The 19,131-nt window shown below is 38.2% G+C and overlaps 1 protein-coding gene across 1 annotated transcript in view; it reads right to left on the bottom strand.

Moving 5' to 3' along the window:
- FAM241A (family with sequence similarity 241 member A) overlaps nt 1-18,108 on the bottom strand; it is a 40,340-nt gene extending 22,232 nt beyond the window's left edge. Inside the window, exon 1 of the mRNA XM_059923436.1 lies at nt 17,779-18,108. Coding sequence (XP_059779419.1) covers nt 17,779-17,934 — 156 coding nt within the window. The 5' untranslated portion in view covers nt 17,935-18,108. The remainder of the gene's footprint in view (nt 1-17,778) is intronic.
- Nucleotides 18,109-19,131: the final 1,023 nt, after the last annotated feature.

Here is a 19,131-nt window from a genome sequence, read left to right as displayed (position 1 = left end):
CTGCAAATTGATTCTGTGGTTAAAACATCTTTACTTCAGCATTTAGTTACCTGCAAAGACTCATTTTTTGCTTTTTATTCCTCTTCATCGCAAAGGCTGGCTCTTTGTGGAGATGCTCTGATATATAAGCCTTAAATACAATAAATAATGTTTAAATGAAGTTTTTAATGAATTTTACAATGTATTTATTAATTTTAAAAGCCCTAATACTTATTGAATATCTATTATGTGTTGGATAGTGTCTTAAGTACTTTGACCTTCAAAACATAAAGAAAACTGAAGAAGAAGGATTATGTAATTTAGTCAAGATCACCTAATAACTGGTGGAGTGAAGACACATATTCAGGCATTCTGCCCTAAAACCCATGTTCTAAAACCCTATACTATACGCTTTCTTATAAATATAAAATCACTCTGTAATCACTCACATTCTATTTATTTTATTTATTTATTTTAAAAAATATTTATTTATTTATTATTTGGTTGCGCCGGGTCTTAGTTGCAGCAGGCGGGCTCCTTAGCTGGGGCTCATGGGCTCCTTAGTTGCGGCATGCATGTGGAATCTAGTTCCCTGGCCAAGGATTGAACCCGGGGCCCCTGCATTGGGAGCACGGAGTCCTAACCACTGCGCCACCAGGGAAGTCCCTCCTTCTATTTATTTTAATATATCAGTTTCTAACAGCAGTTCAAACAGTTACACTTGTCTTGATTAATTTATATTCAGTAAAAATAATGTCATTTAAAAATGGTTTTGTGATGGTTACATTTGACTCACTGTACAATATAGCAACTGGTCTTAATTGTGATACAGCTTGACCGGATTTAAAATTTTTCTTTCTTTAAAACTAAAAACCAAAAAAAAAAAAAAAAACTAAAAACCAAACCAACATCGAATTCTTAATTCCACCACATCTCCCCAGAAGAAAAGCAACATAAACTGGCATAAAGACTAAGCACATAGAACACTATTGAAGTAGATTTTTGGTTTCATTTTTCTAACTACATCCAGTTAAGAGAGAAACATACATTTTATTTGGACATAAACTTTTCTTTCCCTTTGAAATTTTCTTGCCTTCGTAGTATGAACAATGAACTTCTAACATAGTAGAATGTGCTCCAATGATCATAGAAAGGCTGCCTTTATAAATAACGTAATTTTTGATTGAATGTAATTATGGAGAGACAAAAATGAAGGATGAAGGACAACAATAGAAACAAGCTGGGAGTCAGTTTCAGAGGGATTTTAGACTGAAAGTCTTCCCCTCCAAAATACTGTAATTTTGTTTCTCTCAATCCACCTCACCATTCCACTGGACCTCTCAAAAGAAAGACCTGTTTTGAGAAAGATCTTGTTGCTTTCTTTTAAAAGGGCAGGAGTCTTACATTTGCAAAACATCAAGAGACAGTATCATACTGCGATAAACAAATATGTGAAAATAGATATTAAGAAAGAAGTAGTTATAAAATTTAAAAGCCTCTGGATTTGTTATAGATTTAGCCCTTTATTTTCTCCTTGCAGTTTAGAACCCACAGTCTACCATTTCAACCACGAATTCATAGCCACATATTCTCCCGTACTTTCTGACTGTCAGCAGCCTCCAATTTCCCTGCTGCTTCTTCTAGGCTGCTAAGTGTTGTTGTTGGTAAAAACTGTGCTCAGATGCCTCGTTATAAAATCATGTTGTCTCAGTGTTCTTGGTACTACTTCTATACTCTTAAGTGGAGAGAGTCACCTCTTGGTAACTCTCCATCCAATTCCAAATATTTATTGTTCCAAATCTTTCCCACTCTATCATCTCCTTCTTAGAGGTGTTGCTGTTTGTTTTTAAGGTTAACCAAGATTCATAATCCCAAATTCTCGCATCCATACATCTAAGTACAAAAATGGATTTTATACTGTAACATACTTTCATTCCTAAAGCAAAAGAAGCAAAACAGAGATCCTGATTGAAACTGGAACATTTGTGCATTAGGCAAGTCACACTTCCTTTTAAGACAAAACCAAGAAAGGCAAAGATATTACAAAATCAAAGACACTTGTCAGAATCTGAGGCATTAAGTAGGTGAGGACTGATTCTTAAAAGCACTGGGTCTGTCACTGCTGTTCCAGTTGCTTGACCGTATCTATTGAAAGAATCATCAACATTTGTGACTTTGTGAATGCCCTCTTTTAAAATTAAATTTTATCATAGGAGTTTTAAGTTTGCAAAGGAAGTATATAGCTTTATGAAAGTTTGAAAATTCTACTTGCTTATGCTATTAAATATCTTTTCCATATTATATTTGAAGAGTTAAAGATAAATATGGCTGGTATGTCTAATAGAACTAGGCAAAAATATGATCCATCCTTGTTAGAATTAAGTTGCCTTTAAAGTTAGCTTTTTATCATTAATTTCTTACTAAGATCCATAATGGGATTTTGTCTCAAAGAAAATTTAACAGTACTTATGAGTGGGACAATTTTTAAGAAAGCTATGAAAATGCCACTCACGTAACAATGTTTGGGAGTTGTTTATTGTGTTCTGTACAATAACAGCTTCTTGTTTTATATACTGCACTTTTTGTCCAATCCAGTGACTTGGCTGATATTTTTCTTTGTGCTCTGAAATAACCACTGCAGTGCATTTCTTATGAAATGAAATGCCTGTTGAGTTATCAATCAACCATTTGGACTAAGTGGGGAAAAATTTTAATTGCTTCTCATTATTTATGACATTAAAGAATCTGTAGGAATCTAGTTTTGTAAATAAAAGTATGTGGATTTATAAAATTTCTTATGGAAGAAATTCTTTAAAAAACAGTATATCTATATAAAGCCACCTTATTTTATAATGGAATATATTAGTTATTTAAATTTTGGGTGAATAGTGATATAGTGAAAATGACAAGTTTTCTGCCTACTGTAATGAAGTCTGTAGTCATGTTGTGAAGTTATGATCCTCTCGTCTCAGCATGTTTTACACCTGCATTTTATGCAAGATGTGTTGTGCCCTACTTGTGGCAAGCCTGCACAGACCTGACTGATTTGCCAGGCTGACAGCTGCTTACTTTCAGGAAACCGCACTCTGGTTCTTAGTGTGTGTCATGTCCTCCCTGAGTATCAATAATCTTTGATTACTAAACTCCAACTCTGATAATCACAGCCCTTGACTCACAGAATAGTCTGCTTGCAAAATAAATCCTTTAGGCAATTTAGTTCAATTCAATAAATAATAATAGGATGCCTACCATGAACAAGGCAAGTGCTGTGAGGTACAGAAAGCAAATAACCTATACTCCTTGCCATTAAGCTGCTTAATATATAAGGAAAGATATGTACTCAAATTGCCATATTCAAATCCCCTAACAATTAAAATGACCCATACTTTTATAAAAGATTCATGGTTTCCTTCTGATCTTTCTCAGCTCAGGCAATTTTTCAGATTCCTAGGCTTGTATGCTCAATTGCATGTTCAGCATTTCCCAGATGTCTTAGAGGACCTCAAACTCAACATGCCCTGTATCAAACTCATAATGATCTGCCTTAAAATTGGTCTTCCTCCACGCGTCCCCTACCTCAGGGAATGGCACAACCCAGAAGTACAAGGAAGCCTGCTAGTCATTCTAGATGTCTTTACCGCCTTTGTCTTGCTTGGTCGACTTTTGCAGGCTCATCTCCCTCTGAGTCTGTGTTGGAACTTCTCAGGGACTTACCTATAGGCCTTCTTCTCTTCTTACTCTACAGTCTCTCTTCATGGAGCTTTCATGTACTCTAATGATTTTATTAATTCTTACATAGTTTATATGCTGAAGACTCTCACTTTTTAAATCACACCCTGGCCAAGAGAAAATTATTAGTGAAATATTTTTAATTTCTTCAGGAAAAAAATTCCTGTAGTTTTGATTCTCCCCCCACCATTTTTTAATTTTTATAAATTTATTTATTTTATTTATTTTTATTTTTGGCTGCGTTGGGTCTTCGTTGCTGTGCGCGGGCTTTCTCTGGTTGCGGCGAGCGGGGGCTACTCTTCATTGCGGTGGCTTCTCTTACTGCAGAACACCGGCTCTAGGCGCGCGAGCTTCAGTAGTTGTGGCTTGCAGGCCCCAGTGGTTGTGGCTTGCGGGCTCTAGAGCGCAGGCTCAGTAGTTGTGGTGCACGGGCTTCGTTGCTCCATGGCATGTGGGATCTTCCAAGGCCAGGGCTCGAACCTGTGTCCCCTGCATTGGCAGGCGGATTCTTAACCACTGTGCCACCAGGGAAGCCCTCCCCCCACCATTTTTTAAATGGAATCCTCTCCCCATTTCATTTGCTTACTAGTCATTTGTTCAATAAACTTATTAAACACACATACTCCAAGCATTGGCTCCTCACAAAAATACCATTAAGGTGGGTATTATTAGACTCTAGAGGTCAAGTGACTTCCCCAGAATCAGACAACCAGCCAGAATTTGAGCACAGGAGTCTTCTGACTATAAATTCTGAGCTCTTTCCAATAAACTGCACTGCAGACCTCTAAATCCCTTAGTACAAAGGAACTAAACCAGGTATTAAGAAGAAAGCAAAATATTTAAACAAATTCATTATAAGGTGTGATTATATAATACTCCTTAAGAAATATACTTTTTAAAAGATGAAGTTTTTAGTTAATTTACTTAAGTCCATAATTAATTTGGTTTTTCCTCTCATCTTTCCACAAGGGATTTGAATTTGCTTATAGTAGGAATAAATGAATAAAATAGTAATAAAATATAGAAAACTGGAAGGGGGGATGGATGAGAAAGAATTGAGAGTCTAGACTGGGGAAAGATATGTTACCATGATTACTAAGACTGAGCCTCAAATTTGGCTCTACCCTCCATGGAGTCAAATCAAAAGGAGGGGGCAAACCAGTAATTCTCACTTCCTTAAGACTCTGCTTATATTTGCCTTAGTGAGCCCTTACATGATCATCTTATTTAAAATAGCACCCCTACCCCATACACATACTCCCCATACACCTTCCCTACTTTATTTTTTTTTTTCCATAGCATTTATAACCCACTGATGTACTTGTTCATTTATTCATAGTCTCTCCCTACTACAATGCAAGATTAATGAGAGGAGAGATCTGGCCTGTTTCTGTTTGTTTCTTTGTGTCCCGGTGCCTACAGCACTGCCCAGGAAATAGTAGGAGCTCAAAAATGTTTTGAATGAATGAATTAAAAGCTACCAAGAGGGGCTTCCCTGGTGGCGCAGTGGTTGAGAATCCGCCTGCCAATGCAGGGGATACGGGTTCGAGCCCTGGTCTGGGAAGATCCCACATGCCGCGGAGCAACTAGGCCCGTGAGCCACAACTACTGAGCCTGTGCGTCTAGAGCCTGTGCTTCACAACAAGAGAGGCCGCGATAGTGAGAGGCCCGCACACCGCGATGAAGAGTGGCCCCTGCTTGCCACAACTAGAGAAAGCCCTCGCACAGAAACGAAGACCCAACACAGCCAAAAAAAAAAAAAAAAAAAAAAGCTACCAAGAAAATAAGGAACAAATAACAAATAATAACAAATAATGAATACAAATAATAAATACAGAAAACCATCCATAATACAATGTGTTATCAGTTGTTAAAGCAATTGATGTTCTATATGACACAAATGGATAAGGAAAATATCTTTAGTATATGGCCGGGTTGTTAGCACAACTTAAGTCTTAAATTAGTAGCCTAACATAGGGTGCTCAAAGACTGATTTCCAAATACTTAGTCATTTAAACTCCAAAGGGAAAATACTATCATCCAGAAATGGCACAATCATTATACCATTTTTATGATATTACTGTTAAATAAACTTTACATACTGAATAATAAAGAAAGAAGTTTAGTATTTAATTTTTTCTTCATATATTTATTCTCAAGTGTTTTACGCTGAGTATTTTTATTGATATCAAAAATGGTTATAACTAACTGGTTAATTCTCTATGAAGAAATCACTTCATTCTTGCCCTCCTTTAAATTTAAAAGCTTAAACCAAATGTGCTTCTAAACTCCCATGAAACTCCTTAGTAGACAAAGTTGTCTGTGAAACGAATAACCATTCAACATGTGAAGAAAGTATGCTAGGATGCTAGGAACAAGCAGTTGGGATTTGTGTGCTGAATAAAAACTAGACATGGATATGGAATCCTTGGAGCAGCCATCTTGTTCCTATCAAAATTTGTTTTTAGTAGTTATCTGACTATCAGGTTAATTTTAGTTATAACTCAACAGAAAGAACTTCAAATATAAATCAATCCTTGCTTTTCACATGCATACAAATCATACATTTCCACATGTACATTGAATGTATGTATACATGTATGTATACATGTACTACCATGGAAGAAGACTAGAATAGAATTAATCTTTTCTAGCAGCATGAGACATTGTAAAGGGAGAGATAAAGTACCCTCATTATCCACAAATTAATCTACTCTGTGTAGCAAATTTTAGAAATTACTTTTTTTCTTTATTACTATAAGAAAATTAAGAATAAGCAAAAAAAAAATTATGGGTGTCTCCATGGAAAACTGCATTGTTTAGAATACTACTGTTTGGTCTTTATGGCTTTTGAGATATTTTACAAGTCTGTAAATTACAGATAACCAATAGCAATGCAAAATAGTTCATATCTATAGACAAGCAAACAAATTCTGCTCCAGTAGAGGTTCAATTGTCTTTCCTCCCTGCCTATGGAAAAAGCCAGTCTCGTGGCCATTTGTAAATTCATTTCAACATACCTTTTCTCCACATACATTTCTGACTGATTTCTCCTTTGAAGCAGTTGTAACATTTGCCTGGTTCCCTCTTTAATGACGAGTTAAATAAACTCCTTAACATGTGTTCATTTTATATTTAATGAGCACTATAATTTTACCTCTTTTTGAAAATTATCCTTTAACATTTTGCCATTATTGAAATGGCTGATCTGAATTTAAATCTATGTTAGCTTTGGGTTTCATTTACTGTCTTTCCTATGTTTAGTTCAAGAAAAATTAAAAACAAAATTGCAAGGTTTTACCAATTACATAAGTTAATGCCAGTTAGTATTCCAAGATTCTGTTTGTCAGCCTTTCACCTTCTTGATATCGTGGTAGTTTTTAAATACATCACATCAAGGAACACAATCCTTGCCTAAATTCTTACAAATGTTTTACAGGGACCTTTAGCTCAATGCACAAACTAACACCACTCGTTTCTTTTCTGTTGAGTCTGACAATAGAGTATGTTCCTGTTACACACAAAGTCCTCTCTCTCTTCAAAACTAAATTTTGTTATGAAAGTTTCCCCTGGGAAACCACATTGCTTCAGCAAAAACATCAGTTGAGTTTTTACCAGCAGTGTCATTTTAGACTGAAATTTTTATAGACTCTGTACTACCTCAGAGATGCCAAAATAATTGTCTGAAGCATTTTGCCTTATGCAGTCTCTGCTCTCATAGGGATGATGTTTTAGTGTGAGCCTGTGAAGGAGAGAGTGGGAAGTGGCAGAGAATAAACATGTTAGCAAACAAATAAATAAAATACTGTCAAATAGTGTGAGAGCTATGAGGAAAATAAAAGAGTAATGGAAGAGAGGAAGAGGGGATAGACTGGAGGTTCTTTCTATATATCAGAGCTGAGCTGAGATCTCAGAAAGGTTATAGTTAAGCCGATGATATGATCTGCCAAGGGAAGATTTGGGGAAAAGAATCTAGGCAGAGGCCTTGAGATAGAATTGAGCTGGCTGGGCTAGTGCAGTGATCTTGATTGTGATCCACAATAAGATAAATATTTTATTTCCTGACCCAGTACATATAAATTTCTACGAAATGACATTCATACCATGTGTGATGCATTCTAACAATTTCTGTCCTATCCTATCCTGTTCACAATCCACTGAATTGATTTCATGGACCAACACTAGCTTGGTTGTTAAGAACTCAGGCTTCAAGCATGGGTTTGAATCTTAACTCAGCAACTTACTAGCTGTGATACTTTCAATATGTTACTTAACATCCCTGTGCTGCAGTTTTTACACCTTTAGAGTGAGGGGCAACAGCAGTCTCTACCCATGAGGTTTGAAACCAGATTTCCCTCCAGAAAGACTGAATCAATTTTACTTCTAACTTTAGTGTATTCTTATTTCATACACTGTTTCTTTAAACCCACACCATTCATCTTTTTAATCTTTATCAACTTGATAGGTGAAACATTATTCCTAATAGTTTTAATTTGAATTTCTTTTATTTCTAGTGAGGCTGGACATGTTTTCCTCCTCACTGGATACTAAATGTAGTTGCAGTTTTTATTTCCTACAAAATGTACAAAAATAATGTGTTAAATATAAAATTTTACTAGGTATTGTATTTATAACTTCTTTGTCATTTTTTAATTAAATGCAAGGTTATAACATTTATTTACACTTATCTTCCACTAAACTACATATAACCAATAAAGGAAAAAGCTTTTGGGGGGATGGATACAAATCAATGAGAATATCAGCTAGTTCTTGAATAAGTCTTTGAAATGATTATAAGTGGAGAAATACTAAAATTTGTATTCATTTTCATTTTAACCAATAGAATTCAATATTTTAAATCATAGTTACAAACGTAGACAAATGAAACCACCTTCAGGCATACCTACCAAAAATACTAAAAGTTGCCTATTGTAGTAGAAGAGAATGGTTCTACAATGAAAAAATAAATTAATTAAATTAATTAAAATTTAATGATGTGCATGAACTAATGATAGATAATAATAGGCCATGAAGTGAAGAATATGATTAATTCAAGCTGCAAATTAAAAATTTCTACATTTTGTACTTTCTCTAAAATCTTTTTTTTTTTTAAAGAAATGAAGTTTCTGGTGACATTATTGAGTACCTTGTATGCTGGCTGCTACCACAGGTGCAATCGCTTGTTTATTTAAAGTAGCTAAAACCAAACATTTTTCCTTAAAAATGACTTTCCTTCTCAATTCTCAATTTGTGACAGTGACAATAGCTTCTGTTATATTTTATTACCTCTGAAAACCATGGAATAAGGAATTCTGAATTCAATCAAACTGATGAAATTTGCCAGCCATGGGAAATCAAACTTAAATTCCCTGCCTCTGTAGATGGTCTGCATACATCCCAGTAAAATTTTGATCAAGAGGATAAAAGACAAATTAATTGGATTAATTGGAAGAGGGAATAAAAAAAATTTCACAGATGTTAGAAAAAATTATATCAAATGGAATATAGTAAAAACCACAAATGGAAATTTAATTTTCTTAACACTGTTAAACAAAATTTAGGTATTAAGTATTAAGAGATATTAGATATTAAGTATTAATAGATATTGTTTAGATATTAAGTATTAATAATTAGTTTATCCTTCATTTCCCATAAATTTCAAAATATTTGCACCATGCTTTCTCTTTGATCAGAAATCTGATAAGATCAAGTTGTTGCTATAAGAAAACAGCAACAGCAAATAAAGCCAACCCTTTCCTCTTCCTTAGCCAAGATAAGGCGCAGCTGACAATGATGTTAAATGGAAAAAAAAAAACCCAAAACACTGGATATGGGAAAAATTAGATCAGCAGATAGAAAGTAACTTCTGCATTAAGTTAATTAGAAATGCAGTTTCTCTGCTCGGATGAAACTACTCTTTGATTATCTTATTAATTGCCTTACACACACACACACGCACATGAACACAGCACACACTTAATGAACCAAAACATGACTAGTGGAGACGCTTAAGGTTCTTTGAAGATATGTGGCTGTTACTGCAAGACAAGACTATGACTCCAGAGAAGACGGCGACGGGAGCCAAAGCTAGTGTGGCTGGGGCTTAAAGAAGGCCTGGGAAAGATACAGTCTCTACTTAGGTCTCTTAGGGCAAGGTTAAAGTCATGGTACTACTTTAAGTTTTACCCTTTAACCTTGCTTTACCACTTCTCTTGAATAGTAAATTGAGAATAACTTGTACAGAGGAGGGTGGGTATTTTTCTCATCAAGATCAATGATCCACAACAGAAAAAAAAAATCAACTGGCGATCTACACAAAAAGCAACATATTAATAATTTAGTTGGTGGTTTAATTTTTTTTAAAGAAATATGAAACACATCTGATTTTTAGATTAGGAAATCTTAATATTTTGTTCAATAAATAATATTTATTCTATAAATCTGAAAATTACATGTACTAAAAATACAGTTCTATGATGTGGTTAGTTAAGAAGAAGAAGAAAAAGGGAACCAGAAAAAAAGATGGGAGAGAAGATCAGGGCAAAATAGGGAGCTAATATTCACCTACTATATGCTAGGTATTTCATACACAGAATGTTACTGAACCCTCATAAGAACTTTAAGTGGATAGCATTATACCCATTACAATGAGGAAACTGAGTCTCTGAGGGATTAAGTTATTAGGATGACAAGGCTCAAACTTAGAACTGTCATTACCCAAAACCTTTTTCATTGCTCCATAATGCTCAGCTTCTACAGAAGGAGGAGGCAGTGGGGTGGAGAAGACGTATGGAAAAAAAGAGAAAGTGGCTGAGATGGGAGGTGGGGAAGAGTAACAGACAATGGGAGAATGAGACACAGTAGGGAGAGATGAAAAAACGATGAGTAGTAGGACAGAGGGGCAGAAAAAGAATATGAGAGTATATGGCTGTTAGCATAAGTGATGCCATCCTGGGCCCGTACAGTTCCTCTTGTCCTTCCACTGATCCCACCCGGGACAGTACTGTGAGGTAAATCACATCTCTGTTGCCAAGGGCTTTGTAGCTAATAGATATTGCTTAATAATCATTGGGACCAGGTCGGCCTCTTGGCTCTGTAATCCTCAAACAGTGATGAAAACCTTTGCTGACTTATTCCCTGTGTCCGCAACAGGGGTCCCCAACCCCCGGTCCGAGGCCTGTTAGGAACCGGGCCGCACAGCAGGAGGTGAGCCGTGGGTGAGCGGGTGAAGCTTCATCGGCTGCTCCCCATCGCTCGCATTACCGCCTGAACCATCCCCCCCAACCTCCGCGGAAAAACTGTCTTCCATGAAACCGGTCCCTGGTGCCAAAACAGTTGGGGACTGCTGGTCCATAATACTAGTTACCCATTTATAAATATTGACTTAGGAATGCATTTCCTGTTTCAAAGCACATACCCCTATACCCTATGTTAACTATAAAATTGTCTCAGTGGCCCCTTGGCAGTGTGGAGTGCAGCTGCAAACGCTTACAGAGCATCCGCCTGATCCCACCCTGTGAGCAAGTTACCCTGTAATATACTGATCCATGGATTATATGGAGCTGCCTGCCTTGTGTTTCAGTCTCAAGATAACTTCTCAGTGTGGTGGGCACTTTTTGTTCCCTCTGTTCTCCAACAAAGAGGGAAAGCAAAATAGAGAAAGTTGCATATAAGGAGTTGCTGGAAGAAGAGATGCAAGAAAAGATCCGTAGGGAGACTACCTGTTTGGAATGTAGGTGTCAAAAAAATAAACAATTATTACCTATCCATTGGAATATCTATCAACAGAGTAATTATTCTTGACAACTCAAATCACTGTAATCCTAATACATTTTGAGCAGAGTTTCTCAACGTCAGCACTAGTGACATTTTGGGTCAGGCAATGCTTTGCTGTAGGCGACTGTTCTGCACATTATAGGATGTTTAGCAGTAACCCTGGACTCTTCCTATTAGATGCCAATGGTACTGTACCCCCTTAGTCTTAACATTCAAAAATGTCTCCAGACACTGCCAAATGTCCCCCGTGAGCAAAACTGCCCCCAGTTAAGAACCACTGATTTAGAAGTTCCATTCTTGAAATAATGATAAAAAATGGACAAAAGATATCTACCATATACAAAATTATTCCCTGAGTTAGTGACTAGATGCCCATTGGAAAAAAATTAGATTTAGTTTAGGGCTAAGTTCATCTAAACTCAAAGCACTTGCTACAGTATTGCTTGCAAACTGCTTTTCAAAGATGTGAAAGGAAGTGGGTATAAACAAATATCTATTTTTGAACTACACAATCTAAGGGGGAGCAGCAGATTTATCAGACTGTCCTCCCATCATAGGTGAGGGAGGGCTCTTTGCATTTCTGAAACAAAAACAAAGCCGGCTTTGGAGTTTGGAGACCTGGGTTCTGGTGTGCTCTAGTACTAGTTAATTGTTAAGACCTAGGGCAAATCACTTGTCCTGGAGAAGCAAGGCTTGTTGGCTTCTTACACTTTACCAAGAGTTCTAATATACCCTTCTAGGGAAATAGTAAAATAACTTCCTTATGTATATATATCTATTACTGATACTATGTCGAAGGGCAAGTTTGTTGAATACTGTGGATTGGTTTGCTTATTATTCCCTTGCCACTCAAAGTGTGGTCCATGGGCAAAGCATCAGCATCACTTTAGGAGCCTGTCAGAGATGCAAAATCTTGGGCCTCACCCCAGAACAACAAAATCACAACCTGCATTTAACAAGAGATGATTTGTCTACACATTAAAACTGAGGAGCACTGTTCTATTCCACCTTCCTCCTAGGGTGGCTTTCTAACTGCAGAGTCTGGAAAACTTAAAAATAACATTTCTCAGATATCTTTTCACTTAGGTTCTAGTTGAAAATTAGGTCCAAAAGCTAACCCTTACACGCTTATTATATGCTAGGTACTGCTCTAACACTTTACATATATTACATACATACATATAACAGTTCTATGGGGTTGATACAACTATTATTCCCTTTATACAGATGAAGAAACTGAAGGCCAAAGAGGTTAATTAACTTGCCCAAAGTTACAGTTAGTAAGTGGCAGAGTTAGGATACAAACCTAGGTATTCTGGATCTAGAATATGTACTGCTAATCATATCTTTGATGATAGACCAAAAAGGAGGTATAAGGCTTCCCTCTGGTACCATTTTTTTTTTTTTTTTACAGAAGATCTCATGGAACATTCCTTGATAAATGCCATTATACAGGTTCCTTCATTTATTTACTTAAATATCTATAAGCCAGCATTTATCTGAAAGTTCCAGCATTGCAAAAGGCAAGAAATAGAAATGAAGCATTACCATCTGAAAGGAAGCAAAATCAATCTTATCTATAGAGTGGATGATTATATACCTAGAAGATGCAAAAGAATCAAGTCTAAGAGATACTAGTATATATTAGTATTAGAATTAACAAAAGAATTCAGAAAGGTAGCTAGTTTAAAAGTAACTAAATAAAAACTGATAGCTAGAAACCAGCAGCAAAAACATGATGTGGAAAAAGAAATCCCTTTCACAATGCCAACAGAAATGTAAAAGCTTAATATAGACTTCAGTATTTATAACTACTATAAAGGATTGCAAAGCCAGGGAGAAAGTGGATTATTCAATGATTAGGCTAAAAAAAAAAAAGATCAGCTCCATACCTCACACAATACATAAAGTCATTCTAAAGAGATTAAATATATAGAGTAAAAAAAAAAAATAAAACTATAAACACACACATAAGAAAATATTGGTGGATACTTTAAGTGTAGGATTAGAAAGAATGTTCTAAACAAATATAATAGATATATGTATGTATGTGTGGGGGGTGTGTGTGTGCATGTATGAGGGTGTGAGATGTGTGTGTATGAAATTAACAAAAAAATTCCTTTGGCTAATAAAAATTTAAAGCATTTCTAAGTCAAAAACATCATAAACAAAATTATAAAGTAAACAGCAAGCAGGGAAAATAATTATAATCAATGTGAAATATGAGTTTAATATCTTATAATAATGCCAAAAGAAAAAATGGTCAAAGAACACAATTAAAAAGAAATACAAATGCTCAACAAATATATGAATGGTTTAGTAAACCTCTCCAGCAGTATCTTACGACAATAAGATAATTTTTGCCTATTAAGTTGGCAAAGATTTATCTATAAATTATACTGTTTGTGGCTGGAATGGATGGTTTCCAATTGGTACTCTTACATACTAATGCCAGAAGAGTACAATGGTGCAAGCTTTTCTGAATGCAGTTTTTTAGGATGTTTCAAGAGGATTCAAAGAGTTTGACTTATTGACCTAGTTCTTCCAGTTCTAGGAATTTATTCCAAGGTGGAACAGTGAGAAAAAGGTAGAACTTTATAAGCAAAGATTTTCATTACAGCATTATCTATAAAAGAAAGTTTGAAGCAACTTAAATATGCAGTATTAGGGGAATGATTATTAGGCAGCCCTAAAAATAATTTTTACAAAGAATTTTTGATAACATGGGAAAATGACACAACATGCTAAGTAGATAAAAACAAGATACCAAATCCAAATATTACATTAAAACATGTTTAAAAATATGTGTGTATATACACATATACACACATACAGAGAGATATATGAATGTAGTAACATCAAATGTTTCATATTTTATAGTACAATATTACTCAGTGAGATTTCAAATGCTTTTGTTTTCTTTAGATTGTTTTATAGTTCTACATTTTCCGAAGTACACATTACTTTTATAATCATAAAGAAAGACCTTAAAGCTAAAAATAATGATTCTAAAGTCAATCCAAGGATGGTGGGACCTTTCTATCCCACCTAAGGCAGGGCCATCTTAGGTTATTCAGGTTGTAAAATGCCACATACATACATAAATGTAATAAAAGGACTGGAGATATTTAACCTTCCAGGTATGCAGCAGGGCAGAGACTCTCTTACCTAAAGGGACCTGGCATTCACAGTCATGAACATACTTGGATCATCTCCCATGCACACAATTACCAACACACATGTAGGACAGCTGTGCCCTGTCCCTTCAGTTCCTTGGGCGTTTTGCCTCTCTCCCTGGCTTATCTTTCTTAGAGGCCAAACTGCTACTTCAGACTTGACAGTTCCTTCATCTAGGGAACCTGGTCCAGTCTTTCAAGTCCTCCTTTCCTAGGATAGAGGCTGCCTTGTCAATCATGTACCTGGAAAGGTTTAGGCCAGAAAGACAGAGGAACCTTAGTTTTCTCTCAGATGGAGTAGTACTTAAGGATAAATAGTAAAAAAAAAAAAAGATGCTTATAATATCTTAGTTATTAAGAAAACACCTATATAAATACTGGTATTTTGGTATTACATGAAATAAATACCATTTTGATCTGGTATCATAATAACAATGAGCCAAAGATATGTTTTGTAAAGTCAAAGCTGATGCAAGAGGCTTCCAGGTAGAGGGAAGGGCATGAGTCTTTCAGACAGGAATAGAAAGAAAAATCAGTGAAGGTAAGGATGTATGTAGAGGAGACTTTAGGCTGGGGAATAGCCAAAGGAAGAAAGCTCCTTCAACAAATGATCAGGTAAGGGCAAACTGTGAAGGAACTAGAAATAGAAAGGGATTTAATACAGCAAATTAGGGGCTGACAAAAATCTTTGAAAGAGCTGGAGAAGCAAAAGTCAGGTGCCTTCTGGAGCTGTTGCATTCAAGAGCACACCACCTGTAACCCTGATCCAGATATAAAGGAGCCTCTGCTATTACTGCTGCCGCTGCCACTACTACCAATTCTCTCTTAACATCCGTGACGCTACTCAGATTCTGGAACCTTAAGTGAGTGTGCTAAGCAGAAAGGACAGCAGGGAGATGGCCTCTGTCTCATTTCCAGCTAATTAGTTTTGGTTCTGTTTCTGTTTATATCATTGTTTCTATGGAAAAGTTCACTTTAAGTTCTAAACAACAAGTTTACAAACCAAGTTTTCAAAAATACTCCGTTTGTAATTTGGAGTCCATGTGTCCTTAAAACAACAAAACAAACACACACCATCTGCCTAAAGAAAAACGAAATAAAACAAATCCTTAGACTATGTTTTATAGTTGTTAATTTCATTTACCTCTCCCTCAAATATCTTTATATCTCTGCCATCATTGCAAGGCAGTGCATACAAATTTTAAATTTCATTTTCAGGACTTGACAAAAAAGCTACACTTATTACCAAGAAATGATTTATCACAAAAGCTTGCTTTTTACACCAGTGAGTTGGGTTGTATCAATTTTTTGTTTATTTTTGACTTCTTTATAAGAAGTTCTTCTTTGGTTCTGATATAGGAGGAAACGCATATCTCAGGTGTAATTTTCAAGTATTGTGTATGTGGACTTAGAGTACATAAATAAATCATGTGATAAAAATAAATGATAACATTTTCAAAGGAGTACAGGAAAATAAATTTACATGACATGCAATGAAAGAAGCAGGTATGCAAAGTATATCTGTTTTCTAGGCTATATGTTTCAGTCTTTTTTCGTTTCATCCCTTTTTGTTGTACCATAAGCAATTTTGTTAAGACCAGAGCTACTGATGATGAAAAATCCACAGAAGCTTAAATGATTTTACATGCTCCCTTAAAACCACTTGAAAATTGCTTTGGGACCTTCAGCTCAAATACATCCGCCCCCCCCCCCACTCCCCCCCCAGGGAGTTCCTGTTGCTGTTTTCTTCACTTTTCCAGTTGAACAACTAAAGTAAGAGGAAACAGTCCTTTAGCTACTGAGTCATGGTACAGTTAATGGGGGAAAACTACCAGGAAAGCAGTCAGGAAGATCTCCTAGCTACCAATTATTTGCTTCAGTCACCATCTCTTACATTGTCAAAAGAATGAAAAATTACACTTCCACATGGGGAGCAAACCTAATGCTAAGGCATATTTTGTGCGTGCCACACAATTATTTCTGTTTTCTAAACAATGCTGAGACACTAGAACTTATACTTTATCTATTAATGCATTTAGTGATGATGTTGGAGTTTGTGAAATGTGACAAAAAGAACAGATGCAGAAGGATAATGAGAGGAGACAGGTATCAACTGATCTCAACAGTATACACTGTAATAAAGGCAAATAATCATTTTAATTCTTGGTCTTTAATGTGATTCTGAAGGCTAGCTTATCTCGGGTATTTTCGAAGGTCTAATTACTGTATTTGCTGGTGAAAATTCATCCCACATATAATTCAATTTCTTTTATTAAACTTCTTGCATAATCTTGAAGATAAATGATGTGTTATAATGCCCATTATCACATACTTAGCTTAGTGAAAGCAAATTCTTTCAAAAGAGTTTCAAAAACTACCCAACTTCTCTTTTCCCTTATTATGGCTGGACTCATACTTTTTTCCCCTTTGGTACCAACTGAAAGCAATTTTCTTGCTTTTTCAGTTTTTTTTCTTTCTGCCTTAGGCATTATTTTTTTAACTGAATTATTACTCACCTTTTTCAGTTTTTAAATGAAGTTTAGATCCCCTTTGGGTTCATGTGAAAAACTTGCTCTCGGAGAGTCCCTGTCAAGACACCTATTGTAATACTCGCTCCTACACGTCTTCAGGTACTGATTGCATGTCTAGAGAAATACACCCACACCTTACAGAGGCGCTAGGTGTGAGTTCAGAAATGACAAGATGGAAGTCGTGAGGGGAGCCGCTGGCCCCTGAAACACAGCACCGGGGTATGAACTCGAAGTTGAAGAATGTTTACATGTAAGGCTTTTAGATAAGTGACCATTATGGAGAGCACTTCCACAGACCCCCGGGCTCCGGCCTGAGAAGCCTCTGCCCGACGGGTGGGTAAGGGGGGCGCTGACCCCGCCAGGCACGCGACTCCGGGCCGGCACTTGGCAGCGCACACACGGGACCCCGCGGCCCGGCCCCGAGGGCTCCGTCCAACCGCTCTCCGGGGCCGCTTCCCAGAACGCCGCAGCGACCAGCGCCCCACGCCGAGCACAGCCCGGGCGCCGCCCGCCCGCCGGGCCACTTCCCTCCGCCGTCGCGTGGGGCTCAGGAAACCGGCCGGACCGCGCCGCCCCTCCTGGCTCACCTGCTCTTGCTCCTCCTGCGGCCGCCGGTCGCGCCGCCGCGGGCTCGCCCCGGGCTCCGGCTCGGTCCCCGCCGCCGCCCGCTCCGCCAGCGCGTCCCCGTCCTCGTCGCGCTCTCCGCCGCCGCCGCCGCCAAGCAGCTCTCCGGCCGAGCACATCCCGCCGCCAACTCCCGCCGCCCGGGACGGCCGCCGGAGGGGCCAAGCCGCGAAGCCAGAGGCAGCGATCGCCGCCCGAGGGCCGCCCTGGGATCGGCCGCGCTCGCTGCTGACAGGAGCCTACGGAGCGCGCCCCGGCGGTCTGGGCGCCACAAGTACCAGCCCGGCCCGGCCCCTCCTGTCACCGGCTCGCCCCGCCCTCGGCCGCCGGGGCGGAGCCCACCCGGGGGAGGGAGGGGCCAGGGCAGAGGCGGGGCCAACGGGGCGCGCGCGCGCGTGTGTGTGTTCGCGCGCACGCGTTTGTGAGAGACTATGAGTGTGTGTGAGACTATGTACATTACAGACTGTGTGTGAGAGAGAGGCTGTGTGTGAGAGAGACTATGAGAGAGGGAATGTATGAGAGACTACGTACGTAAAGACTGTGAGAGACTGTGTGTAAGAGATTGTATGTGCATGAGACTGCGTGTGTGAGAGCTCGTGTGTGTGAGAGCCTGATAGGCACTGTGTTGAGAGAGACTGTGAAAGACGCGGTGTATGCGTTTGTGAGGGGGAGAGGAGAGCGTGTGTTGGTAGGTGTGTGAGAGAGGGAAACACACGCAGACACAGAGTTCCACCCTCCAGCGGGGCCCCTCTGTGCTTGCCTGGCACCGGCAGTGTGCCTGGGTGTGATGCTGGCTGCCTGTCCTGAGTAGCTGTCCATCCTTTGCAAGTAATACACATTCTCCATCTATTTTGTTCCTTTTGCCTGCTCTCTGTGTCCCTCTGAAGGTCTGAAGGTCTCTCTCTGTTGAGTGCTTCCCTGGTGTGTGTTGGTTGTTGGAGCCTTGGGAGCACTTGGTGGTGTATCTGCCTTTGTGTATATTTCTATAAATGGGTAAGAATATGTCACTCAGTGTGTGGTAAGGGAGACATCTAGTTTATAATTCTTTTTCATGCTACCTGTGGTATCGCAATTTATAATAAGAAATATATATATATTTTGCCTTTGTCCCCATTCCTGGCGCAGAGCTCCTAAAACCTTGGAGTTTCCTAAGTGGTGAAAGGGATAAAGATGTCCTTTGTTATGTTAATGAGGCAACTTTTTGATAGCCCCTAGGTAACTTAAGGGTGGGCCCTGGTTGTCAGAAGAACCAGCCTTGTGATTAGAGGATTGGAACTTTCAGTGCCCCCTCTGATCTCCCGGGAGGGGAGCGGGAC

This window comes from Balaenoptera ricei, chromosome 5 (genome assembly GCF_028023285.1).
Source record: "Balaenoptera ricei isolate mBalRic1 chromosome 5, mBalRic1.hap2, whole genome shotgun sequence".
NCBI classification, from domain to species: Eukaryota; Metazoa; Chordata; class Mammalia; order Artiodactyla; family Balaenopteridae; genus Balaenoptera; species Balaenoptera ricei.
This window is presented reverse-complemented; position numbering and strand designations above follow the sequence as displayed.